Source organism: Furipterus horrens, unplaced genomic scaffold (assembly GCF_987537825.1).
Source record: "Furipterus horrens unplaced genomic scaffold, mFurHor1.1.pri manual_scaffold_4, whole genome shotgun sequence".
NCBI classification, from domain to species: Eukaryota; Metazoa; Chordata; class Mammalia; order Chiroptera; family Furipteridae; genus Furipterus; species Furipterus horrens.
In genome coordinates, this window is record NW_028327174.1 from 124,802,627 (window position 1) to 124,830,549 (window position 27,923).

Below are 27,923 nucleotides of genomic sequence, written 5' to 3' on the forward strand. Positions count from 1 at the left end.
TGCCTGGGAGTCTAAACCCCCCTGGGATCTTCATGCTGGGCACTTCGTCCTTACCTTGCCTACAGAGCTGTCACTTTGGGGTAAGACTCAGGGATTAGGACAGCGTGTCTGTTGTTCACATTATTATAATAAAAGGGTATTTTTTAGGTAAGGCCCTATCCCTGAGCTTTCATCACTATTGTCTGGGCTAACTGAGACTTGGAGGAATGGGACAAAGCTTGCAGGTAAGAATGGAACTGATGATAACTATGGATAAACAAATATTTAATATATGGTGAAGGCAGGTAAAAAAGGTGCTAGCAGAACTCTTAAGTCTAATGCAGTCCTACTCTTTTCTTAGTTTTTCTTCTTCCAAATCCTACTGATTTCCTTCTAGCAAGGTTGATTATACACACAGAGTCCCTTTCAGCTAGCCCTGGCATGGAGAAGCCCAGCTTACCTTGACATGGACTTTCATTCCTGGTTTGAGGTCTTCTGGGATGCTGATGGTGTATCGTTCCCGCCCCGTGAGTCCCAGGGTGTCTGCAGTCTCCCCAGGGAGGTATTCAAGGGGGATCACTCCCATTCCCACCAAGTTACTGCGATGAATGCGCTCGTAACTCTCAGCCAGGACAGCTTTGATTCCCTGATGAGCCAAGAGAGAGTTTGGACACAGTTCCAATTTTTATTTAGACACACAGAAACCTAACAAAAGGCTTCTTAAGTTAAAAGTCTCCTCACAGCTAAATTCTTTATAAGTACCAATTAATCCTTTACACAAAATGTTACCCCCTAGATATAAATAACACAGTAGTCAGTTGTAAATGACTTTCTACAATACAGGCACTAACGTAAGCACTTAAATGACTTCTCCCATTCCCCTTCCACCAACCCTGGGAGGTAGATGCTACTATTGTCCACCTTACCCAGGTGGGCAAGGGTATAGCTGGAATTTTGAACCCATGCAGCCTGACCACACACACCAGTCTGTGATGCAACACCTCTTAGAAAAACTTCCATTGTAACTGAAACTCACATCACAGAACAACATAAAGAAAGTTCATTTCTTTCCCTTCAATTATTATAGGTGCATTGGTGGACATGGAAGATTTAATCAAAAAAGCAACTTACAGAACACACTACAAAGAAAGTGAATGATTCTCTATTGTGCACCACTTTTCTACTTTCTGTTCCAAATATCAAATTGTATTGAATATAATATTGACATTTAAGATTTCTACAAAGTACATTTTATTAGTAATCTATACAAAAACAGAAATAACAATATACAGCATATTTGATTAAAACACTTCATTCTCAAATATTAGTTAACTGTAATAAAATATTTAGGTGTCCCTGAAAGGTCTCTTGATATCTAGGGTACACTAGTAAGACCCCTGGCATTAGGGTCACTCAGGAAGCTTATTAACAATGTAGATTCTTGGGCACTCCTCAGATCTACTGCATCAGACTCTCATGCAGAGTGTGGGGCAGGAGAAAGACAGTGATTCAGCAGTGGTTCTCAACCTTTGCTGCATATCAGAATTACCTAAGGAGGCTTTTAAAATCCTGACACTCAGACCCTTTTCCTTACCTGTTAAACCCAAAACCCTGGGGAGTAGATCCAGGCACAGGTATTTTAAAAATTCCCACAGGTGTTTCCAAATTTAGTTTACAGGGGAAGGGCAGATTCTTCAGGATAGTAGATATTTTGTGTGAATTTATGGGTATACGTATTATGTATTTTGGGGGGGAGTAGGAATTTTTGTAAACACACACTATTCATGTCCCTAGCTTTGTATAAAGGCTGTGCAGGGCCGTAGATGTCACAGGTCATAACTGTCTAACCCCCTCTGTGTGAGTTCAGTCAGGAATGCTAAGGGGCCCAGACTGCGCAGCTGGAGAGTGAGTGATATGCTGCCTGGACAGCAAGGACTCAGCAGCTCTGTAGAGAAGTCGGGACCCTGCAGCACCCCCAGGGTGCCAGTTCCTTTACCCCCCGACAGATCTCAGCATTCCCCACCCAGCCGCTTCCTGCTCTTGTTGCTGCTGCCAGTGCCCAGCTCCCCTCCTAAAATCCCTTCCTTCTTTCCTCTGGTTCTTTTCAGGCTTCTTTAGCAAGTAGGCCCCTGACATGTTACCGAGTAATTAGAGAACATCTTTTTTTCTTCCCCCCCTACAGAGCAAAACAATTGATTAAAAAATCAAAACAATAGGTGTGTGATATTCAAATACTTTCAGAAGCCTGTACATGTGGGGGGCTGCCAGCCGGACAGCCACATTTTTTACTGTAATTATGGACGGCACTTGTGTAGTGTTTCCCAAGGGCATTAATTGGCTTGAGCCACGTGTTATTTAAATTGACACCAGGTAAGCCATTTTACCCTACCAGGCAGCAGGACTCTTCTGTTTTCAGAGCAAGCAGGTGCTTATTTAAGTGGCGCAAGCTCTCTATTGCTTGTGCAGCCCCTCCCATGTGGAAACCTCTAGAGGGTCAAGCCCTGAAACGGCTGAAGGGTCTAAAGAGCATCCTATCTACAAATAGAGAGCATCCTTCCCTAAGGAGTATATAAGCAGGTTTCCACAGGCAATAAGTAAAAAGCAATTGTAGAAAGTACTTGCCCTGAGTTTATCCAAAGCTCTGGCTCCTTACTTTTCCCCTTCCATGAACCTGGAAGACAATTCAGTAGTAGCAGCCCTGGTTTATCCTTAAGTTCATGTAGGACAATGGCCTTAAATAAATTTTGTGTCCTCAACCACTGAGAACATTATGAAAACCATGAAATTTTTCCCCATAAAAAAGACATACAGCCCTGGCTGGGTGGCTAAGTTGGTTGGAGCATCATCCTGTACACCAAAAGGCTGAGGGTTCCATCCCCCAGTCAGGGCACATACCTAGGTTGTGGGTTTAATCCCTGGTTGGGGTGCATACAGGAGGAACCAATCAATGTTTCTCTCTCATATGTATGTTTCTCTCTCTCTCTCCCCCTTCTTCTCTCTCTCTCTATAAATTCAATAAAAACAAATCCTTGGGTGAGGATTTAAAAAAAAAAGATATACATATAAGCTTTTGGATATAATTTCCGCGACTACACAGACCCTTCCCTGTAGCTGTTCTACTGATACCCTAAAGATCTTGGTTCCCAGAATACGTCTGATCTGAGGGAACAAGTTCAACTCTAGATCACCCTTCACTGAGAGAAGTGAGGCAAGATCCACCAAGAAGCAGGAGAGGAAAGTAAAACACCAGAGTTGATTCCTGAACCCCTTCCTAACTTCCCTTCTGATCCAGAAGGGCAGCTGCCTGCTGGGATGTCCCTATGTCATACTCACCAGGAGGAAAGGGCCCTTGGCTGCCCAGTCACGGGAGCTGCCTGAGCCATACTCTTTGCCAGCCAGAACGATCAGGGGCAGGCCCTCCTGCCTGTACCGCTCAGCAGCATCGAACACATCAAGCTGAGGAAGAGAAAAGGAAGGTACTACAGATGCAGTAAAGACACAGAGTGCATACACAGGCCAGTGAGACCTGGTGGGACATGCAGGGTCAGAGGGTCTACAGTGAGCTAAGTCAACACAAAGCCAACAGAAAGCTCAGCCAATTGGATGCCTGGCCTACAGATTCCCAATGAAATCCATCTATCTATACCTACCAAATTGTAGCTTATATTCTTTTAACTAAAATGGGTAATTGCTGTCCTGGTTTTAGAAAAACATTCAAATTCCCTCTTTCATTGACTAAATTTTTTTAGAAGTATTTTAAAAAGAGAGAATCCAACCTAAACCTGGGTTTCAACTCAGAGACTCAGTGATGGTCAATTGTGAAGGGTAGCAAAACACAAAGAAGGTAACATTTTGCATGGAGGTCAAGGTAAAGAGAGTAGAAACACTGATGTAAGCACCCTTCATTAAAGGACAGGAAAAGATTAATATTTTCGTATATACATGAGAAACACCTCATACAAATAGATTAATTTGTTTCCCACAGGATCTCTGAATCTTCTGCTGAGCTAAACGTCACAAAGACACCTGATATTAATGCTGGTGGTGAAGTAATGAAACAGTTATTTTCCCTGGCTACTAAGTCAGAAAATAAAATCTCTTTCTAGAGTGTTTCATTTGAAAGGAGCTCCAGAAAGCTGTTTTTTTTTTTTTTTTTTTTTGCATGTCCGGCTACAAACCATTCTTAGTGCCCACTGTTCTGGGCACTGAGCGTAGAAATAGCCACTCCCTCTCTGCCCTGATGTCACAGGCGCGGCACGGCAGCCTCGTCTGTGGTGCCAGCAGGTCTGGCACCTGCAGGGCAGCCAGAAAGCTGTTAATTAAACCTTCAAGCAAACTTTTACAAGTTACGACTTCGGTGGACTAATGGAGCATGTGGTTAATTTCACATGGTATTAGCTAAATCTGGGTAAAAATCTGTGTATTTGGTTGGACAGAGCTCATGAATACAGAAACTTAGAAAGACAGTAAAAACCTTCTCTGTCCAAATAGTCTAAAAGAAACATCTTATCTGATATTTTCAGAGATACCCATTACTAGCTTTGGGTATAAAGAATGTGAGAGTGTGTGTTTTAATGTGCTTTAAAACCTACTACAAAGCTGGCAATCCCATGTCAAAGCAGGTCATCGAGCGCAAAATCAGAGGGACCAAGCAGCTCTGGAATTTTGGCCTCCTGGCTGTTGTGTTGCATGAGCCCTGCTGAGAGTACTAACCACGCTATACGGAGCTCTTTGCACTTGTCCTCTCTTCTCAAGAAGACCATGTTGTTGTCTATGTTACTGTGCCTCTGAATCTTATAAGTATGTTTAAACGGTCAGTTCTTCTCAGTTCTTCATTTCTCCAGGTCTACCATCTTTCCTGGTTTGGTGAGGATTTGGTTCTATGAAGCACCACCTCCAAGGGTTCCCCAAGACCACCCTGTCCCTGACTGCCCAATATAATTATGTCATACGGTTGGTATGTCAATATTTGGTGTTTGCATTATGATTATGTAAATACTATTTACAGCTGAGTCAGGTAATGTACTATGATGTTCTTTTCTCGGCAATTTAAAAACAATTTCCACTGGAACTAATAATTGTCATTTTGCGTATGTGCTCACCTGTTTCTGTGTTGCTACCCATTAATTAATCCCTAAACACTCTGTCTAAAGTACAACTCTTCTCTCAAGACATTCAGTTGTATCAGGCAACATAGCATTTAAACATCTTTCTCATGGAGCTATCACTCCCGGCGCCCTCGGTGTGGCTCCAGTTTGGGCTGATGGCTCTCTACATGTGCATCCCTGTGATCAAGGCATCTTCCTCCACTAACATCCTTGGGGATTCCCAGAACTTCCTCTATTTTGGTTTATTTCCTCATTTTGGTGGAACACATTCACCAAGTAGCTTCCTGAGACAAGGATTGAGGGATATTTTTTAAGTTTTTGAATATCTGAATATGTTACTACTTTAATTTCATTTGATTGGTAGTATGACGGACACAGAATTTTAAGGAAGAAATCAGTCCAAGTTTCCAGTGTTGCTTTAGGCACTTTTCATTCCCAGGATATTGCACATATGCTATTTTTCCCTCTTGGGAAGTTTCCAGATCTTCTTACCCCTGCTGTTCTTAACTTTACAATGATGTGACTTGGCGAGGGTCATCTTTAACCACTCTGCTGGGCATTCAGTGGACCTTTTAACCTGGAGTCTGAGATTTTGCAGTTGGGGAACTTTCCTTATGCTATGTCTACGTCTTGATAATTTCCTCTCTTCTTTCAGTATCTCCACTCACTCACATGTAGGGCCTCCTCAGTTCAGTCTTTAATTTTCTTATATTTGCTCTCTACTTTCTCCTTTGTCTTTCTGTTCTATATTCTGAGAGATTTGCACAACCAACTTTTTGTGGGAAATCTTTAATAGGCCTTTTTTTTTTTTAAATTTAAAGAGCTCCTTCTTGCTCTCTGATTACAGCAACAGAAAATCATCTAATCACTCTGAGGAAACACTGTTTCTTTTCTTTTCTTTCTTTGTTTCTTTTTTTTACAGCTTTCTTCTACTCTGCATTATCTCTGTTCTCTTTCCCTTTCTCCCCTGTTCTTGGTTTAGGGCTATCTTTCAAGTTCAAGAATTGGTTCAAATGTGTTCATCTCTGACTCTGTCTCCTTATTTAAGAAGCAGCACTGAACATCTGACTGGAAGTTCCATCTCATGGCAGGGCTTGGAAATAAGTGGGTTTCACTGTGACAGTGGGTATACTGGAGGCCCCCAATGTCTATAACTGCAAGGCTCTCCCCTTGGTCTCCTGGGCATTCCACCATCCAATTGTATCTTTTTCATCTGATAGTTTGTTTGTTATCCTAGATTCACTGAAGTAAGACTGGGCACTGACTTTGTGCTGGTCTTGGTGATCAATTATCTATGAAGAGTTCATTAAAAAAATATATAACCAGTTACAAGTGAGGTAGTCAGTGCGCATGGCAGTAAACAGTACTGACTGCAAAGCCAGTGTCCTTTGTTTTCATCTCAGTTTGTCTGCTTGTGACCTTAGGGAGTTATTATGTGAGCTCTCTATGCTTTAGGTCCCCAATTAAAAATGTGGATAATTATGGTACCTATTTCAAAGTGTTGTTATGAGTATTAAAACTAGATAATTTTTGCAAATGGCTTAGAACGGTACCTGAGACATAGGAAATTCTACATAAATAATTTTAAAATAAGTTGGGAAGGTTATTTCTCAAGGAGCCTGCACCATTTTGGGGCAGTTTTGCAGCATTTATGGGGAAGGAAAGTGATACTGAAGACCTACTATATGTGCAGATGCCGGGCTGGCTGTTTCATATGTCATTCCATTTCAGTTTAGCCCCAGAGCCTGACAAGGTAAATATTATTTCTACTTTACAGGTGAGAAAGATGAGACTCACAGAGGGAAATAAACTGATGTAGGATCCACAGCTGGTTTGAGGTGGAACTAGGACTCGAACCTAGGCTGGTCTGACTCAAAGTACAGGCTTTCTCGACCTCTCACATGTGTTCCACCAAACTATTCCAGCACTAATGTGCCAACCAAGTGGTTCCCTTTAGGACCCAAGCAGGCTTCCAACAGCCTCTACACTCCTCCTTTTCCTACTAGTATAGTGAATTAAATTAAATGCTAATAAAGTCATAAAAAAGCACTTCTTGATAAATATCCCCTACCTTAACCTGGAATTTCCCCCTTCAATGCTATGAAGTCAGAGCATTTCAATTAGAGGCTTTAAAAGCTCAACTCCCAAGAAACTAGACTTAGCTAAGCCACGAAGCAGAATCTCTAAGCAGGAAGAGGAGGCTTCACAGTTTAAAGAGCATCCCTGTCAGTGATGAGCTCTACATACATGGACGCTTGGCAAGAGGGATTACAGGCAGCGAGAGGCAGGATGGGGCTGTGAAGAAAAAAATAAGACCAAAAGGAAAGTGACTGTGTAGATAACCAACCACCCAGAGCCTGACAAATGCTGGCTTCTTGAGGAAGCAGAAGACACCATACTCACAATTTCTCCAGAAGGTAGATGTATAGTTTGTGGTGCCTGCTTGTTCAAAAACTTGTTTAATAAGCGAATGTTGGCAAATGTCCCCCGTGCCATGATGGCATCGTTGCCTCGGCGGGAACCATAGGAGTTGAATTCTCGTGGCGTCAGGCTAATAAGGCAGGCAATGGATAAGCTATTTTAGTGAACTGAGTAAAGATTAAACTTAACTTATAACAAGAAAAGAGAAAAAACATATTTCTCTAATCTATGAAGTATTGTTCTCTAAGGCAGAAAAACTGTTGCCGTAGCTTCAACGGAGGGCAGAGTGTGAGGTGAGAAGGGAGGTGGTAGGGCAGAATTCAATATTCTCCCAGGGTCAACCTTCCATCTTATAAATCTGGGTAGATAATGCAGGAGAAACTCTAATAAGTGGATTTATTTTATTTATTCAGTAAGGCAGCCTATAGTTTCACCAAAAATAAAATATTAAAAATGGGTAAGAAAAAGGAAGCAAAAACAATAGCTAGGGTAAGCCAGTTAACTAAAACCCAGAATTGGGGAAACATAGAATGCATTCCATAAACTAACCAGGAGGTTCAAATCTGTACCCGAATTAAAAAGAACTCAATTGAAAGGAAAGACACTCAACTGACAGCATGATTTACAGTTTCATAAGCTAAAAATCAAAGCAGTGCTAACAAAGCAAAACAGCCATTTCTCCAGGTCCTGAAATCAGAGAAAAATCTCGTCAGCGGCCCCAATGAAAGGAACCTTCTGAATGTCAGGAACAACATTTTGCAATGAACACAGTCACCAGTTCACTGGGCTGTTCCTTAAAATGCTAGGGAATGCATGTAAGTGTTAATAGAATTTAAAGGTTAGATCTAATCTGAAGATTAAGAGAACCTATAAATGGGTTTCAGGAGGAAATGAAATTATTTCCAAAATGTTGTGAATATATGCATTTTTCTGGGAAAGTACATTTGCTTTTACTCAATTCCCTAAAGAGTCCACGTCTCAAAAAAAGGCCAACAATTACAAATCTAAAAAAAAGGTGTTGGATTTTGTTCCTCAGACTGGCTGTGGGCCCCATCCTGGAGGAAGCTGGATCTGGAAGTGGGGATGGGAACCAGGAAGTTTTATTTCCCCAGATAAATCTCATGGAAAGTCAGATTTGGGACTGACTTCGATTAATACGGGTGTATTAGAACAGTAGGTAATATTGGTATAATACCTATTAAAATCAGTACATGATTGAAGGACTGATGAATGACTGTGTGAACTGTCAATCTGGAAGCAGTTCATGTCTCTCTACCAAGAATGGCAATGCATTTCAGGTATAACCAAGCTCTGCCGCGGGTTTAAAGCTGAACTTTGTGCTTTATCTATTAGGCAAGCTGGGGACAGAGATGACAGTTGAGCCTAATGAGTATGACATTTGCTCAAAGACAGTCCCTTTTCGCTGATAGGGTTCACGTGCTGAAGGATTCTCCCACGGGAGCCTTGAAGCAGCAAACAGAAAGACCCGTTTTCGAGCCCCGGGGTTCAGTGAAAAACCACAGTCTGATTCCAAAGAGACCAGGCGAAAGAGAAGTGCTGGCCTATGCACTCCATGTTTGCCTTCAGTCAGTCCTCACTTCCCGCACACTTACCCTCTGCTAGTTAAGTAGCGAGCAGCGGGGCTGTTTCTTGCAATATTTCCAGCTGGAGAGATGTGGTCAGTTGTCACTGAATCTCCCAAATTTAACAGCACATAGGCGTCCACAATTGATTTAGGGGGCTGAAGCTCCAAAGTCTAGCACAGAACACAACAAGTCAGTGTTTGCCTAGATGTTCTCCAACAAGTCAAGGGGGAAGTCTCAACAGTAGTAGTTCATGGACTTGAACCAGATGATAGCTCTATATCAGTGCATAGAAAATTTTAGTATTTTTTTTTAGTAAGATGAATTTACTCAAAACATTCATGTCTCACCCTTGAAGGGAAGGCAAAGTATTGGCACTGTCCTCTCAAAAGCAGCAGGGATACAACTGCAAATAACATTCTCTTTCTTCACATCCATAGAGATGATATTCCCTTTTCCATATCCACAGAACTCCTCCAAGGCTGAGGATGGCTGGAATTCTGATTTCTCCTCCCATCCCCTTACCAGAGGGACCCACCCCGGGAAGCAGACTCCCTGGCCAGCAGTTTCAGGGAAGAGCTCCCTTGTCTGAATAGGTATAACGTTTAAGGATGACAGGACTTGGAGATGTTCTCCTAGAACAGCCCCAGACTTCATCAAGTCTCTGTCCAGGTGGCCCTTGATCACCAGGGTGTCTCTACACAGCCACACATGATCCCTGAACAGAGGAACTGTAGGCTCACTACAACCAGCTATCCCAACTTCAGTTTGTAGTTTTTAATGAAGCAAGTCATTAAAGCAAGGGTGTGGGATAATAAAATAGATGTTATGAGGAAAGAAACCTCTTGAAAAATTCATCCTGTTAAAAATAAAGTCGTACCAGGTTTTCAAAGAATGGTGGTGACTTAATGTATGTAGATTTGGGATTCCAGTAATACAGCTTATCCGATGGGGCTGCTAAGGCATTCCAGCTTTCATTCACAGTCTTAAAAAAAAAAAAAAAAAGGCCAATCTAATTACATTATAGTCTAAGGAAAATTTAACATGTCAACATAAAACATATATTCAAGCTAAGTGTACAATAAAAACATTCCTAATTCTAGTCATACAAGAGTTCCTTTATACTAAGACAGTGCCATGCTAAGTAACTTAAAAATACATCTGCACTGTGACAGGCAGCCAAGGAGCCCACCCCTGGGATTCACTCCCTTATGGAAGCCCCTCCTGCTGAGTGTGAGCTGAACCTATTGACTTATTTCCAAGATTAGGTTATAAAGAGACTCTGCCTTTTAGGTCCCTCACCCTCTCTTGCTTTCCCGCTTGCGTGCCCTGATGGAAGCCAGCTGCTCTGCTGAAAGGTAGGAAGAGGCTCACTAGCAAGGCATGGAGAGAGGCCTCTGGCTGGCGGTCACGCAGGCACTGAGGCCTTGGTCCAAAGCCTGTGGGGCATGTTATCCTGCCAACAACCCTGTGCGCAAGCGCCCTGGGAAGCGCGTCTTCTCCAATTGAGCCTTCAGATGAGCTGCAGCCCAAGTGACACCTCGACTGATGCTTTGTGAAGGCATAGGCACCCAGGTAAGCCACACCTGGATCCATGGAAACTGTGAGATAATAAATGCTTGCTGTTTTAACCCACGAAGTTTGGGGGTAATCTGTTGTACAGCAATAGGTAACTGATCCACATGCTTTCAAATATAACTTAAAAAATAACAATTCAGATTTGTACCAAAGGGAATTTACTTTCTGAAGATTTTGGGAAGAAGACTTCCAGGTCCCAAGGTCATTGGATAGCAGATAACAGTTGCTTTGCCTAAAACTTAAGCTTGAATTCTCTCCCCAGGTCCATTAACTTTGAATAAATGCATTTAATCCAATGCCCAACAAACTCCCTGAGACTATTTCTCAGTGAGCCACTTCTGGAAGGGCACAGTGCATGATTACAATCCCCATTTGACCCCTCGCCCCAGACAGTCCATTCTCTTATTTCAAACGCAAGCCTTTGTCAGCAGCCCTTGGGTCAGCCTAACACAGAAAACAGGGAAAGAAAGAACATCCAAGGGTCTCAGAAAAGAATACTGAGCCCCATACCTTTTATCCCTATTTGCAAAGTGCACAAAAATTTTTATTTATTTAAGCAGTTTGCTGCTTTCTATTGAGTAGTTTTATTTGTTTGTTTGTTTATTTATTTTTAAGCTTCCAAATAATCGAGGGGTGGTGTACTCCACCAACTGACTCCAGCTCAGTGACACATGATAAAGACATAGTAGGGGGGTTGCCCCTCAACCACAGTTGACACAACACCCCAGAGCCTCTGAGAAAAGGAGCATAGAGGAGCGCTGGCCAGGACTCACAACCGGTCTGAGGCCACTCGCCTTGAGGCTGCTGCCCACGTGTCCAATCTGGGAACATTCAGGGAGTGTGGACTTTGTGAAAGTACGAGTCACAGGAGAAAAATGACTGAGAACCACTTCCCTAGTTCTCCGAGGAGGGAATGACAAACCCCTTCTTTTCTGTAGTTTACACCCCCATTAGCTTCAAGGTCTGCAGATAATGACACACAGGAGCTGCTTTCCCTCAGATTCTTGGGAATGGGTGGGACCTCACCTCTATTTTCTGATAGACCTCCTTAAACATCCCAGGGATGACGTGTTGCCGTTCCACTGCCTGGATCTCCTCTCTAGTCGGCCAGATATCTTTCAGAAATACCTGTTGTCCCTTTGCATTTATCCCTGGGGAAAAAAATGATTGTTAATGAGAAAAACATAACTTAACACCCCCTTTTCATTATTATATACAGCCAAGTCTGGATCTTTGTGGTAGTTCTGTTCTATAGAGTTTATGCAAACACTGCAGTAATGAAGACCAGCCCGCTGCCCCAGAGGAAATACAGCGTTAGGTGTCTGAGAGCCTCTGGTCACAACATTTTTGTCAACTGATCAATATATAACCTCATTTTATGTATGTTTCTGTTTCTAGACACCTTATTTAATATATATTGTTGATACTTTACCACTGAACTCACTGCCAACAGCACTATTACTCCTGTCCGAATGAAGCCTATTTAGCACAAGACATAGCATGGGCTTACTGGGCTTCGGAACACTAGATAGCACTTTAGCACTATACTTGGAGGACATTTTAAACAGTGAAATCACCAACAAAAAGCAAAAAACTGCGAAATAAATGGCACTAAATAGACCATGACCAGGATACCACTTTACAGGATGACAGCTAAAATAAGAAGGCAGAGGACCGCCTTGTCTGACTGCACTGAGGAGGTGCACATTGAATGACCCAATTTTCCCCACTCTGTGCACATCTGTGAATGACTACAGAGCATGATGAGCACTGATTTGGGGGTTAAATATATTTTAGCGAATAGGCAAATTTGCAAATATGGAATCCATATATAATAAGATCACCTGTACCTCTGAACTAGTAATTTCCTAAAGGTATATTGTAAGGACCTTGTTTTCATATTATCTAATTTGCTTAGAATGAATTGAGGAGGGGATAGGAAACAAGAAGACCAGAGGAAAGGAGATAAAGCATCATTTTCTCTGAATTTTGAGAAGTTCAACTATTTGGAATGGATTCCTACAGAGCATATATTGAAAATATGAGTATAATTAAAGCAGGAGATAGAAAATGGAACTGGAGAAGAAACCGGAAGAGCAAGATCTCCATTACCTTTTGCATTTATTTCCTTTTTGTCATCCCTTGACCTTTATTAAATTCTTATTTATTTCAGTTATATTTTAGCTGTGTTTGGGGGAATAAAGAAAAGACTCATCTTATCTCTAGAAGTTCTAGACTTCAATATTCATTAAGGAAAGCACTAATTTTCTTCCAATAATATTTTCTAATTCATTGGAAAAGAATTGTAACCACATAAACAAAATCTTACCCAACGGCTCTTTCTCAAAGTCGATCTTGATAGTCCCAGCAATTGCATATGCTATTACTAAGGGTGGAGAGGCTAAATAGTTGGCACGGGTATTGGGGTGCACTCGACCTTCAAAATTTCTGTTTCCAGATAGTACTCCAACGGCTATAAGGTCTCCCTGCATAAGGCAAGGGAAAAATTAGGTCACAAAGAAAAGAGACTGCCTAGGCTGCTCATTTTAGACCATTTGTCAAAGTTTTCCTACCACCTTGCATGTGGCTCTGTAAGCTCCCCTGTCACGGGTCCTCTGTTCTATAGGAGAGCACACATGGGTGTCCCTGTGAGAGACACTCAGTCAAAGACACAGAGAGATATGTTCATTGGTTCTGTCATGAGAACATATCAGGTAGGTCAGAAGGCAATATCTTAGTTATTTTGCTGCCTGGGGCCTAAGAACAGTTGGGAAAGACTAAAAGTTGAGAGCCAAAGTCCTGACTTACATTGATTCTGTAATTCATGCAAAGCAAACCAAATAGTATTTCTCAACACTACAGAATTTATGGGACAACAATCAAGCCCATGCAATCGAGTTTAGATTCATGCGTGTGAGGACCTTTCTGACTTGGAACCAGTTTTCAGATTGCCAGGAACAAACAATTCCGGAGCCCCTGTAGCCAAAACCTGCAGTTATTGAGCACTTGTGTCCGGGTGCCACACTACATCTTTATATCCATTCTCATCTCAATACTCACAGTCTACGAAACGCTCACTATTAGCATCTCCAGTTTACAGCTGTGAAAGCTCAGGTAAAAAGAGGTTAATTAACTTGCCCAAGCTTATCTAACCAGTAAGTTTAGCTTGATTCCAAAGACCATATATCTAACCACACCCCCTGCTTCCTTGAACTTTCTTGAAATTACCAGCATTTTGGTTATACATAATAAGAAAGGAGACCACAGCTCTGAAGACCTGCAGGCTCTTCTGTAATTACCTGCGTGATGGCTTCCACCACAGGTTCAGGCAAAGGCCCACTGTTGCCAATACAGGTCATGCAGCCATAGCCCACCACATCAAACCTAGGTGCCGAAGGAGAAGCACAAGACAAGATAATTCCCAGTGAGCTCCTCTGCTGGTTCCTTGAGATCACCAATTTAAAGGGAATAGCAGCTCATGAAATAAGTTTAGTACCATGCTGTTTCTATACAGCTTTCATTCCTGGGAACATTTTAGATCATTCATTCTAGACCATTCCATTGGACTCCTTTTCAAGTGAATTATAAATATGTCTAATAGAATTATCTAGAATTTTTAAAAGTTGAAATCAGGTATGCCACTGTCTCTATTCAGTATTTTTATTATAAAATCCAAGGACTTTTGACTTTTATGAGGCACATGAATAAAATCTCTGTCATCAGAATTAGGAATATAGTAATGGGGAAGTTGGAGAAAATGTCTGACAACAAATAACTCATTTACCTCAAGGAATGAAAACATTTTTAACTATGGTAAATAATGCTTTTCACACTAAAGGGTAGACTCTCATTGCAGAGCCAATGCTGGCCCATTTCACAGAGAGGCTGCAGCACCACACCAATGCATAGGCTGAGCTCAGCCCCTGCTCTGCCCTTCATGGGCACCCTCGTGTGATGAACAACCAGCATGACTGTCCACAGGAAGACCTATCCTTGGAATGTAAGGGTTTAAGTCTACTTACCATCTGACAAAAGACTACACAATTAGATACTATCAGATAAACTCATATCTGTTACAAGGTGACATAGCAAGATACATGTGGAAGATAATACAACAAAAGCAAAAGAAAACTCTCCCTCACCCAAGCTGAGACAGGTAAGGCATGACTCCACTTTCTCGCAGGTAGTAGGTGACCACTCCACTCCCAGGAGACAGACTAGTTTTGATGTAAGGCTTCACGGTCAGGCCAGCATCCACCGCTTTCTTCGCTAACAGTCCTGTGAATTGGTAAACACAGACACGAGGTGGTGTGGGGGGCCACCTACTCTAGGCACCAGGAACAGTTCTGAAAAGACACTGACTTTCAGTCTGCAATTCCTGCCAGCACCTGACAGAGCTCCATGTGTGTTGGTACTTTCTGCAATTTCTGCTAACAGGAATCAAAAGCTCACTGGTCCAAAGTTATTCACATGCATGCAGTAAACTCAAAAGTTTTAAAAGAGATAAACCTAAAACTGTTTATAAATATATTATAGAATATATTTTTAATTTTTAGAGGGAAAGGAATCTTCCTAATTATGTTTTATTTAAATGAACATTATAATTCAAAGGGCCTTCTGAATCATGTACTAGCAGGTGAGATATATAGTCAGTCTAGAGGTAAAAATCTAGTCCTCAGATAGTTTTTAATTTTTTTAATCCTCATCTGAGGACATTTTTCCATTGCATTCAGAGAAAGAAGGGAGGGGAAGAGAGAGAGAGGGAGAGAGAGAAAGAGAGAGAGAGAGAGAGAGAGAAAGAGAGAGAGAGAGAGAGAGAAAGAGAGAGAGGGGAACATTGACATGAGAGAAAAACATTGATTGGTTGCCTTCTTGTATGCACCTCAACCGGGGATTGAACCTGAAACTTGGGTATGTGCCCTGACCTGGAATTGAACCCTCAACCCTTCGGTCTACTAGATGACGCTCCAACCAACGGAGCCACACAGGCCAGGGCTCCACCTCAGAAATTTCTTCAAGTGGAAGCCCAAGAGCTCTTGGGCCATTGGACTTTCAGTAAATACAGACAATTGTAGGGACACTGGGTGCTCTGTCTTAGGATGTATCACAGAAGTGGAAAAGAAATGAGGAGTGGGGTATGAAGAGAAAAAAAGCTACAGACAAGCTGATGCTTTATCTTAAGGAAAGGGGTTTGCACTAGACAAAAACAGCTTAGCTGGCAGCAGATGAATTCCCAAACAAAAGTTTTCCTAACGCACTGTCCATGTCATAAAGAAAGCACTGCTATAACGTCATGATCATGGACACAGATGCACATGAGGAACTTGTAGGGGATGCTCAACAATTTAGAAACTAAAGAGACCTTGTATTAATGCAACTCTGTATGTAAATGTTAACTACTTAACCAGAATTGCATAAAAGGTAGGTGAGTTTTATCAAGCCTTGTACCCTAATTCAGATGCACTTGACAATTAATCTAAGACAAACTAAATTCCACTGTACAAAAAGGCCTATCAGGGGTTTTACAGAGAACAGTCTATGATGGGAAGTTTTTTCCTTTTCGATTCTAATGTAAGATTCCAGGCTTTACCAGAAATCCATCTATTTTTGCTTTCTTCTACTTATTTTCTGTGTTAATTCTAAAGATTGCATTATGTATTCTACTTTAAATACTTTGCTTTGGGCACTGTTTATTGTGTAAACATTTCTGGGCCAATAAATCCATGCACTGGAAAAGACAAGGTTCAGGGAACTACACGCAGAACTCAGTTAAGCCCCTGTGGCACATTTTCTCCCGTATGTCCACATGGCCACAAGGGGCGTTTCAAATGCACTAACCTGCTCCTAGCATAACGGACGGATTGCTGGTGTTCGTGCAGCTAGTGATGGCGGCAATCACCACAGAGCCATGAGCAAGGGTGAATTCACTGTCATTATAGACAAACGTCTTGTGGTCAGCATGATGGTCTGGAGCAACCTGGAATCCTTTAAATCCTTGCTATAGGGAGGAAAAAAAATGTGTAGGTATATACAATGTAACTTAAAGAATATGGAAAGCCATTATCAAAGGGCTTCACACCAAGTGCCAGGAAGGTTCAAATGTAGGACAGAGGACTTTTTGCTCTGGAGGCCACGTGTGGAGGAGCAGACAGATTGGGAGTGAAGATGGGGAAGAGACATGCAGGCAGGGAATAGAATCAACAAATGTACAATGGCCAGAAAAGCTTGGGCAAGCAGAGTGAACCATGTGGTGAGAGTCAAGTGAAAAGTGGGTATGCTTTTAAAAAGGTGGGTTGAGTTATGTTTATGGACGGTCAAGTGCTCTCAGGAAGCTGTCTGGCTCCTGGCTAATGGGGAGGCATTAAGGACTTCAGGATGGAGAAGAAACACCCTCACTGCCAGGCAAAAGGAAGAGGCATCATTGAGTGTGGCAAAGAGAAGCCTGGGCACTAAAAAACACTAAAAACAACTGAGCATGGGGCAGGTCAGGTGTGGGGAGGATTTCCACCCCGGGCACGTACCTTGGCTCCAAGGCAACTTTCGAAGTCTTTTTTCATGTCAGACACAGCTACTTTGTCCTGCGGCCTTTTGGGTCCACTACAGCAAGGCACTACTGTTTTCAAATCTAATTCTACCACCTATTCCCCCAAAAGAAAAAGGAATGTGGAACTGACATTAAACCATGTCAGAGAATTTAAAACACTGTAATAATAAAAACAAACTAAACCACCACATTCAAAACCATGAAAGTCAATGTTCACTTTAACACTCAAGGGATGAATCGCCAAAGATGAAGATGATCACTTCAGTAGAGTGGGAGCGCAGGCAGTCTTGCCACCTCTCAGAAAGTCCAGGGTGGGCATGGCAGCTGCTGCCCAGGGCCTCCCACATGTCCATCTTTGCAAAGCAGCTCAGACACCCTTTTTATTTTACTTAAGTCAGTCTGTGATGGACTTTCTATTGAAATGATGCATAAACCATTGTACTTTTTCTAAGATAGTTTGGGAGGAATGCAGCCATTAAGTCATCAGTGCAAAGAAGTGGGCCTTAGTCTAATGGAGCATTTCCTTCCCTCAGTGTCGTATGACAGAAGATGAGGATCCCACTTCTAATGTTTCCTCTAATCTTGGCTGCTGAGAAGAATGTGGAATCGATCTATACCCTAGAATATGAATGAAGGTTAAGTCATTGGATAAATCAGAACTGATCAATATGTTTGCACCTCATATCTTTCCCCATGTTTAATAATGATGAGCTCAGCCTTTAAATATCTCTAGGCCTTCTAGTGAAGTCCTTCTTCCAAGATCTTCTCCATAAGAGGAGTAAATCAGTTGTTCAAAAAGGGAAGCACACCCAACCCAACCTAAAGACCAGGAGGAATGGAAGAAGTTACATAGTTTTGTTATGTTTATGGGTCCCTATCTTTTTTATTTTTTAGCCTTTGAATGCCCTGTTCTACTGAGATGACTTGGTGATGACTACTTTTTTATAAGTACACCCCCCTAAGAAAAACCAGACACAACTAGAATCACACCTTTAGGAAGAGTAAACACATTTTTGGCAAAGGTGCTCTCCTACCTGGGCAAAATCTGGGTCCTGAGAGGGGTCAGTGAAATCCCGAAGCATTCCTACAGCCTGAAGATACTTTTTAATGTGCTTTACTTTTTCTTCATCACGACCTAAATGGGCATTGTAAGAGGTAAGAAGTAATAGATGTTAATATTCCCTGGTCTCCACCAGCAATTATACAAGTAATGTGTATTTCACTTACACACAATAGCTCTGCTGATACTGCAGCACTGGGCTAACAGTCTGACTCTCTAGCTAATCTGCTATTTATTAGGGTCCACTGACTGATCTGCTGTTCCTAAGGAGGAGACTGTAACATTCTAATCTTACCTGTAAGCACTCCCCTTTCTCTTCATTATGCTCTTTTATTAGGAGGATCCTGGGCCTCTGCACACCTATGCCTCTGCCTTCAACTGGCCAGAGTCTCAGCATTCCACATTATTATTAAAATAATAATCTACCCCAACTCCCACCACACATTACCAGCTATAAGCATTTCCTCTGTTCTCGGCACTCTGTGCTAAATGTTTATGTCAATCTTTAATCCTTTATTATGACCTTATGGGACAACTACTGTTATTATTCTCATTCATAGATGAGGAAATGGTGGCTCAAGAAGATTAAGTAACTTCTGCATGGAATACAGCCAGTAAATGACAAAGCCAGGATCTAAACCTGAGTTTAAACTATAAAAGTCTAAAATCTTAATTCATAATGCTGCTCTCACCAGGCATATGACCCCAAATACTCTGTATTTATGCACAAGACCTCAGTTGTAGGAGTTAATACTCAGGAAGTATGCCCAATGGACATGCAGTCCACCCATTTCTCTGACAGATGAATAAGGCTGAAAGCTTGATCTTAGATCCACAACACATCAGCACTTTTTTGTTTGCCTGTTTCTTTTAGATGCATTGTAAAGGTCATCAGTTTTCATCATGGGCCTCACCAAAACAGACTGAGTTTCATTAATTTATTTATCATGACCTATTGTTTAGCCCACTGCTCATTGCATCCCGTGCCAACCCTTCATAAAGATGCATAGAAGGAATTTCTCTTAGGAATAAGCAAGAGTTCTACTTCTCTGAAGGGGTACGTTTGCTTCATTTTAATAGATGCTTCAAATTTGGTGCTGGATCACTAAGATTAGTGGCCACCTCTAGAGACACAGAAACTAATCTTAGCTCTGGATATATTTTCCCCTCCCTACCATCCTTTCCCTTCTCTTCTTTAGGTTGATTGCCTCAATTATTTATTCTGTTCTTTAATTTATCTTTTTCACTTCGAATCCTGTGGAGATCAAGGGAAGCATCAATTAATCAATTCCAAAGTTGTTGTATTTAATAACAACTTTTTAAAATAAGCTTTTTCATTACAACCTTAAATACTTCATGAGGATTTTCCTCAGGCAAACCAAGAAGGCTTGGGTTTCCTTAGAGTCTATAAGGTTCTTTCAAGACCTCATGAGGAGATGTGCACCAGCTCTCACTTTAGATGTCCACTACTTCTGTTTCAAAAGACACACCGGCCACTGTGGTAACCACTGGATATGGATGAGAAACCTTGTTTTTCTGTTCCTTTCTCCTTAGTAAGTTAATTGTAATTTTAAGTCATATGGATATATAAAGTTCCCCTCCTTCTTTGTGACATAGAATAAGGTATTAAAAATAAAATTATTTCTGCCCTGGCTGGTGTGGCTGAGTGGATTGAGCACTGGCCTGTGAACCAAAGTGTTACTGGTTCAATTTTCAGTGAGGGCACATTGCTGGGTTGAGAGCCAGGTTCACCGTTGGGGGTGTGTGAGAGGCAATCACACATTGATGTTTCTCTCCCTCTTTCTCCTTCCTTTCCCCTATCTCTAAAAAATAAATAAAATCTTTTAAAAAATAAATAAATAAAATTATTTCACGTTACCTTCTTGCTCAATATGACTCAGCGACTTTCTAGAATAAAATACTAACTGATCACTGTGGCCTACAAGCCCATGTGGATCTGGCCCGTGCCTGCCTACCCTCTGACCTCACCTCCCATGGCCTCAGCCCTGGGCTCTAGCAACACAGGCCCCTCTGCCGTCCCCTGAACACACTAAGCCTGTCTCTGTCCTGGGCCTTTGCACATGTGGTTTCCTCTGCTTGGAAAACACCTCTTCTACCACGTCACGTAGCTGGTCTCTCCACTTTACTCTAACATGTATTCAAATTTCATTTCTAAGAGCCCTTTTCTGATGCTCCTAAGTATAAAATAGTATCCTCAGGCTACTCAACCATCCCCCATGCTTTCTTCTCCATTATCTTATAAATACAATATCACATAGTAGTTACATATTAATTTGTTAACTTATTCACTACTGTACCTCTGGGACTTAGACAAGACAGTAAATGACTGAATAAATATTTAATGTTTTCAAAGTAAACTTCAAAAATTAAAAAGAAAACTTTTCTCAAAGTTAAAGTCAAATTTCTAAAAAAAATATATACAGAGTTAGAGAACCACTGGCACCCTGAAGTGGCTTCAGATGCAGTCTTTCATTTTACCTTCTGGACGGCCCAAAGAGGACCATCACAGGGCTCTCTCCCTGTTTGGAGACAGGTGGCCTCATGCTTGGATACTAGTGCCAGTGTTTATGAACATTTACCGCTACCTCTCTAATCCTTAGTTTTTTCTCCTATTAGTTAACTAATAAATCAGTCTATCTTATCAATCTGTAAAGAGGATGAGAGCAAATGCATACCAAGTGCCTGGCAATCAACAGTCAGTCGTCACCATCACTAAAATCACTCGTTTCATGTCAAATAACTAGTAGTAAAAGACCCGTACGAATATCTTGGCTTCTTGTGTATCTGAGCATTCTGTTGGCCATACCATGTCTACCTCACATCTTCTGAAATCCCAGCAATTATTCTGACTCCACAGAGATATGGAAAAATTCTGTACATCTGACCCAGTGCACTCCAAGGGCCAGAGACGGAAGGCAGCACTCCAATTCTCGGCGGTCTAGGGAATTTTGCGAATGGCCCTCTACTTGCCACATTGTTACACTTACCTGTCTGCACCAGGTACTTGATACTAACTTCATCAACCGGGAAAAAGGCAGCAGTTGCTCCATACTCTGGACACATGTTGGCAATCGTAGCTCGGTCAGCAATGGACAGCTGGGTTACTCCTGGCCCGAAGAACTCAACAAATTTGCCCACTACTCCAACCTGGCGGAGGTGCTGAGCAGCAGAATAAAAAGGTTAGAGTTGATAGATCATACCTAAAATGCAGAACTATCAGCTTATTTTCACCCTGCAATTCTTATAAACTAACCTTATGAGTAAATAGAAATAATAAGTTAGCTCAACATATTTTTGATTACTTTAAAAAATAAAGCTTAAAAAGTAATGCCAACTAAATATAACATGGTAATTTGAACTGGTTACTGAAACAAAAAAGGGACATTACTAAAAAAACTAGAGAAGTTTCTAGTTAATAGTGTTGTTACAGAAACAGGGGTGTCCAAAAACCCCCAGAGCTTGCGGCTGGGGGATGGGGAGAAGGAAGCAGCTTTCAGAATGCCTCCACAAGCCTGAGGCTGGTGGCTAGTGTCTTTCTTATGCAAAATGGCTCTAATGCATCCAAGGCCTCAGGTAGATCAGAGGTGTCTTGGACCAGGGGATGGTATGGAAAAGGCACACAGAGCCTGTGTGAGGTTCTGTGACTGGTCAGAACTGATTACCACACCCACTGCATCACAGGACGTAGTCAGGGATTTAAAAATAAGCGGCAGACATTTTAGCCAGGCCGACCGTGTGAATTTAACTGGGGACAGGCTGACTATGCGGATTTAACGGGGTCTGACAATGCAGTTTTAAGGAAGGGACGTACCTTGCTGCTTTGAAAAGGTATGGACTGACCATGTAGATTACAAAGGACTAACTATGCAGTTTACAAGGAGGCTAAGAATCCACGAGGTTCTGGATTAAAAGCTGGTGGACACCATAACACAGACGAGGTCTCCCCAATCAGAATTGAATGATTGGCAGCTACAGGTAAAGCTGAACTGTGTTTGGTAAGTAGGGAAATGGTTTCTCTAACTTTTCTAAAACTAGCCTGGTTTGGTAGGGGGAGGCACGGATATGTGTCTATGGGTGTTTTAAAGAACATAAGACTTAACAGCAGAAATCCGCAAATAATTAGATCTGTATAACTGTTAAATAAACAACTCTTTTTCTTTTCACTAAACTCTGGTATTGAGAGTTATAATTCTGGCTGCGGGCAATCGGGCCCCTAACTAAAGAGCCCGTGGGTTCTGTTTCAATTGGAGCAGCCCAAGGGTTCTGTAACAGTGTCATCCATAACAATGTCACAATGTCAGCATCTTTGTTTTGATAAAATGTACTATGGTTATGTAAGATAACATTTTGGGAAGCTGAGAGAAAGGTAACAGGAACTTTCTGTATTATCCTTACATGAACTCTTCTGTAAATCTAAAATTATGTCAAAATAGTTTTCCCCCAAAAAAGTAATGCCATAAATACAAATAACAATATTAAGAAAAGTTTTTAAAGATGAGAAACTCTTTCTCTCTAACGAGGGTCATTGGAAATGACTAGAAGTGCTAACAATGAAAATTTTTTAATCAAATAAATTATGACTTGTCCTAGTTGAGTAAGTAAGTGGCTGTTTTCAGGGCATAACCAACAAATTTCCTAAACACAGGTACCAGTGAAATGTAACCAAAATATCCAGACAGTCTCTAATTCCCATATCTTTTCCAGCCAGCCACTGGGCAGGGTGGGGGCCGCCTCTGTGACTGACTTGTCCGACAAGAGGCCAGTTCCATGAATTTTGGACAGCCACAGTGGTGGGCTCTTTTGGTTATGTGAAATTTTGCCAAATTTTGTGTGCAAACCTTATATTATTCCACATTTGAAGAACAATACACAGACGTCTATGATAAGCTAGTGTGTTCAAATAAATCCAATTTCAAATTCCATAAATATTACATCAAAGAGAAACTTTTTTTGGCCTTTACCAATATAGTGTCTATCCCAAATACCCCAAGCCTCCAACCTATACAACCAGAAAAAATTATGTTTATGATAATAAAGAAATTAGTTTTCTAAAAACCTTTCAGAAATAAAACTGCCTTCTTTTTGCAAAGAAGCAAATCACATTAAAAAAATTTCCTAAAAGGGCTAAAGAAAAATACATTTTCCAGTTTGGAGAAACATCTGTTACAATAACGTAACTTACAATTCTGAGATGGGAATTTAACAAGTTCAACATTATTCACAGAACAAGTTTGTTATTTACATATAAAGAAGAACCATGGAGGGAAATGTAGTAAAAGAATAATCAGATGCACGGGAATGATTTTTACAGCCTCAGGATAGTGGTTATTTCTAGGAATGGAGAAGGTGGCTTAAGCCATAAATAATATATTTTAGGGACCTTGAGCACAGCTGCTCTGCCAGCAAGAAGGATTGAGGGTGCGGCTTGCTCCCACTAAGTGCAGCTGGGAAGATTGATCAGAAAGGTACAAAACCAGGGGATTTTTCTGCCATCACAGCTGGCAGGATGAATGATGTGCAGAGTGGAGAGTGCAGGACTCCGCCTGCTGCGAGGGCAGTGGGATGGGAACTGGAAGGGCTGGAGGTGTGCAGCTGAGATTATTTAAAGCCAGACAGAGCCCCGTTCCCTGGCAGATGGAACCTCAGGGAAGGGAGGTTGCACCCAGCTCCCACCTCCTGCAGGAGCAGGGAAGTTAAGCTAAACAGGCAGGTCAGGCTCCAACCCCCTGCAGGGTGCATTTCCGCAGGAGAAAAACAGAAAGAGGAACAACTAAAGGGCCCACTTTGAACTTCTCTCAGGGAGAGAAAATACACTGGTTCCTAGGGCCCTATTCTGCTGAGGCCAGCAAGGCAGGGAGATCTGAGGTCAGTGCAGCGAGGGGGAACCAGGGCCCTGCCCAGCTTCAGCTCACACACAGAGCTGCCGTCAGCACAGAGCTGGAGAGCTCTGTTCCTCTAACACAGACTGGCCCCTCCCTTGAAACAGCTAATTCATCAGAAACTATACATTATTGGAAATAAGCTGGGACAGACCAAGACGAGTGGTGTAGGGGCAGGGGAAATACACTCACAATTTTCCCAGAAGACTGAACGGTGCCTCCCAGGGTAGCCCCAGAGGTCCCACCCTCCTGATTGCAACAAAGCTCCCTCTAGAGGCAGGTGAAGGTGATACAGGTGGTGCTGCCAGAAGTTGGACGACCCACCCCAGGACCTAGAGCTGATAAAAAACCAGAGGCAGATCCAAAAGAGAAGTCAGAAGACCACCAAACTGCTGAGATGAATTCTACCTCGGTCTTCTTCAGTATTTGCATTTTTCCCTCTCACATAGCCTTTTAATATTTCTTCTTTTGCTTCAATTGTATTCCAACTAATTCACTATTTTTTGTCTTTTACTTTTTATTTTTATTTTTATTTTATATTACTTTTTTATTTTGTAGCTATTTCAAACTTCACACTGCACCCTCCCCTTGTCTTACTTCATTTTGCCTTCTTCCTGCCCTTTCTTATTTTCATTGTAAATTTTATTTCCCCCCCACTACACCGTTCCTATTCCTCACTCTTGCTATTTCTCCTCCCTCTATCCTCTCAAATGCACTTACTTCCTTTAATTAGCTCACATTCTTTTCCCCAATCTTAGGATATTCTCATTTCCTTTCTACCTTTATAAATGGTGGCTTGTTTGACATAGATATTATGGATGTTGCTGTTCTTCGTCAATGGTTTTCCTATTCACTATTTTTTGCATTTCAAATCTTGTAGGTTACTCTTCCCCTGTCTTACTCCATTTCGCCTCTCCTGCCCTTGCTGATTTGAGTTAGGAATTTTATTTTATTTTTCCCTTTCTTAGCCAGGATTCTATTCCTTACTTTTATTAATGTTCCCTCCCTTATCCTCTCAGGGTCATTTTTCTTTACTGTAAACATCTCATATTCTCCTTTCTCTTTTGTATAATATTCTTATTCCCTTTCCATCTTTATTAATCTTTGCTCAGCTCTTGTTATTGACCTTGTTGTGATTTCTCTGCAATTTTATTCCCTTTGGTTCACTACATTTTACATTTTATTTCAAACCTCATAGCATACTCTTCCTTTTTCTTACTCCATTTTGCCATTGTCCTTCCCTGTTTTACTTATGTTTTAAATTTTATTTTTTCCTCTTCTCCGACTTTTTATTCCCTATTCTATTACTTCTCCTCCCTCTTCCCACTCAAAATCATTTTTCTCTCTTTCGGTCTTCTCATATTTCCTTTTTCCTATCTTATAATATTCTTAATCTCTCTTCAATTTTATTAATCTTTGCTCAGTTGGTGTTGATATTGCTGTTGTGGCAGGGGGGTATTTTTCCTGGCATGGTTTTGGTTTTCTGAGTAGTACTGCTCTGTTAACCAGCACCTGCACAACAGCATGCAAGACGTGGTGGGGGCTGAGACTCCCAGTCAGCCTGCTGGAGGGGTGAACCCACCAACAAATGAGCCACCAATAAGCGAAGCCCAAATACAACGAGAGCCCACATAAACTGAATAAACAGAAACCCAGAACATCATAGGAATATCAGAAAGAGAAGAAAAGGAGAAAGTGATAGAAAACCCACTTGAAAAAATAATGACAGAAAACTTCCCTAACTTGGTGAGGCAAAAACTCACGCAAATTCAGGAAGCACAGAGGGTGCCGATCAAGATGAACCCAAAGAGATCCACTCCAAGCCACATCATAATTGAAAAAACAAATTTTAAAGACAAAGAGAGAATATTAAAGGCAGCAAGGGACAAACAGCTAGTAAGATACAAGGAAACTGCAATAAGGTTATCAGCTGATTTCTCAACAGAAACACTACAAGCCAGAAGGTAATGGCAAAAAACATTTCAAGAAATGAAAAACAAAGGCCTACAACCAAGACTACTCTAAACAGCAAGGCTATCTTTCAAAATGGAAGGTGAAAAAAGGAGTTACCCAGAGAAAGGAAGACTAAAAGAATACATCTCCACCAAACCAACACTGTAAGAGATGCTAAAGGGAATGCTTTAAGAAAAAGAAGAAAAACAGAGAGAGAGAGGAACACAGGTACAAAGAGAAATAAATAATTGTCAATAATAACCTTAAATGTAAATGGATTAAATGCTCCAATCAAAAGACATAGGGTAGTGGAATGGATATGAAAACAAAACCACATATGTGCTGTCTACAAGAGACATACCTCAGAACAAAAGATCTACACAGAATGAAAGTGAAGGGATGGAAAAAAGTATTCCAAGCAAATTGACATGAAAAAAAAGCTGGAGTAGCAATACTTATAACAGAAAAAACAGATTTCACAGCAAAGGCCATAAAAAGAGACAGAGGACATTTCATAATACTTAAGGGAAAAATCCATCAAGAAGATATAACCCTGGTAAACATAAATGCACCCAACATAGGAGCAACCAAGACTATTCTACCCAGGAAGGCAGTCATTTAAAATGGAAGGTGAAGCAAAGAGCTTCCCAGACAAAAGAAGGCTATAATAGTACCTGTCCACCAAGGCAGCACTGCAAGAGATGCTAAAGGGACTGCTATAAAAAGGAGAAGAGGGGTGGGGGTGGGGGGGAACTGAAGGCATTTTTTACACCAACAATGAAATATTAGAAAGAGAAATGAGGGAAAAAATCCCATTTACTATAGTAAAAAGAAAAATAAATAACCTAGAAATAAATTTACCAGAGTTTGTAAAAGACTTGTTCTTGGAAAACTACAGAACACTGAAGAAAGACATTAAGGAAGATAAAAATAAATGAAAGTATATACCGTGGACTGGAAGAATTAATATCATTAAAATGTCCATACTACCCAAAGGAATCTACAGATTCAACATTACTCCTATTAAAATACCAATGACATATTGCAGAGAGCTAGAACAAATATTTCAAAAATTTACATGGAACAAAAAAGGCCCCAAATAGCCTTAGCAATCCTGGGGGAAAAAAAAAAAGTAGGAGGGATCACAATACCCGATATCAAACTATACTACAAGGCCACGGTAATCAAAGAGTCTGGTACTGGCATAAGAACACATACATAGATCAAGAGAACCCAGAAATAAACTCAATTCTCCACAGTCAATTAATATTTGACAAAAGGTATGTGAGCATACAATGGAGTAAAGATAGCCTCTTCAATAAATGGTGTTGGGACAACTGGACTGGTATGTGAAAAAAAATAAAACTAGACCACCAACTTACACCATACACCAGAATGAACTCAAAATGGATAAAACACTTAAATATAAGTCGTGACATCATAAAAGTCCTAGAGGAAAACATAGGCAGGGAAATTTCAGATATCCTATGCAGCAATATTTTTGCCAATATAGCTCATAGGGCAAGAGAAATTAGGGAAAAATTTTAAAAAATGGGGCTACATCCAACTAAAAAGCTTTTGCACAGCTAAAGAAACCATCATCAAAGTGTAAAGGGAAGCCCTGGCTGCTGTGGCTCAGTGGATTGAGCATTGGCCTGCGAGCCAAGTGTCACTGGTTCGATTCCCAGTCAGGGCACATGACTGGGTTGCACATCAGGTCCCCAGTTGGGGGCGCGAGTGAGAGGCAACCACACAGTGATGTTTCTCTCCCTCTCTTTCTCCTTTCCCCTCTCTCTA

The 27,923-nt window shown here is 41.3% G+C and overlaps 1 protein-coding gene and 1 non-coding gene across 2 annotated transcripts in view; both read right to left on the minus strand.

Moving 5' to 3' along the window:
• Positions 1–27,923, minus strand: part of ACO1 (aconitase 1) — a 69,500-nt gene that overhangs the window by 1,308 nt on the left and 40,269 nt on the right. Inside the window, exons 8-20 of the mRNA XM_090274048.1 lie at positions 21,282–21,453; positions 18,248–18,348; positions 17,191–17,307; positions 16,508–16,667; positions 14,812–14,947; positions 13,969–14,053; positions 12,999–13,155; positions 11,696–11,820; positions 9,972–10,076; positions 9,122–9,264; positions 7,491–7,638; positions 3,313–3,435; positions 440–625 (exon numbers count right to left, since the gene is read on the minus strand). Of these exons, the coding sequence (XP_090130174.1) occupies positions 440–625; positions 3,313–3,435; positions 7,491–7,638; positions 9,122–9,264; positions 9,972–10,076; positions 11,696–11,820; positions 12,999–13,155; positions 13,969–14,053; positions 14,812–14,947; positions 16,508–16,667; positions 17,191–17,307; positions 18,248–18,348; positions 21,282–21,453 (1,758 nt within the window). The remainder of the gene's footprint in view (positions 1–439; positions 626–3,312; positions 3,436–7,490; positions 7,639–9,121; positions 9,265–9,971; positions 10,077–11,695; positions 11,821–12,998; positions 13,156–13,968; positions 14,054–14,811; positions 14,948–16,507; positions 16,668–17,190; positions 17,308–18,247; positions 18,349–21,281; positions 21,454–27,923) is intronic.
• On the minus strand, positions 4,140–4,273 carry LOC150012821 (small nucleolar RNA SNORA43). Its single transcript, XR_016511017.1, has one exon. It is a non-coding gene; the product is annotated as a small nucleolar RNA SNORA43 (small nucleolar RNA).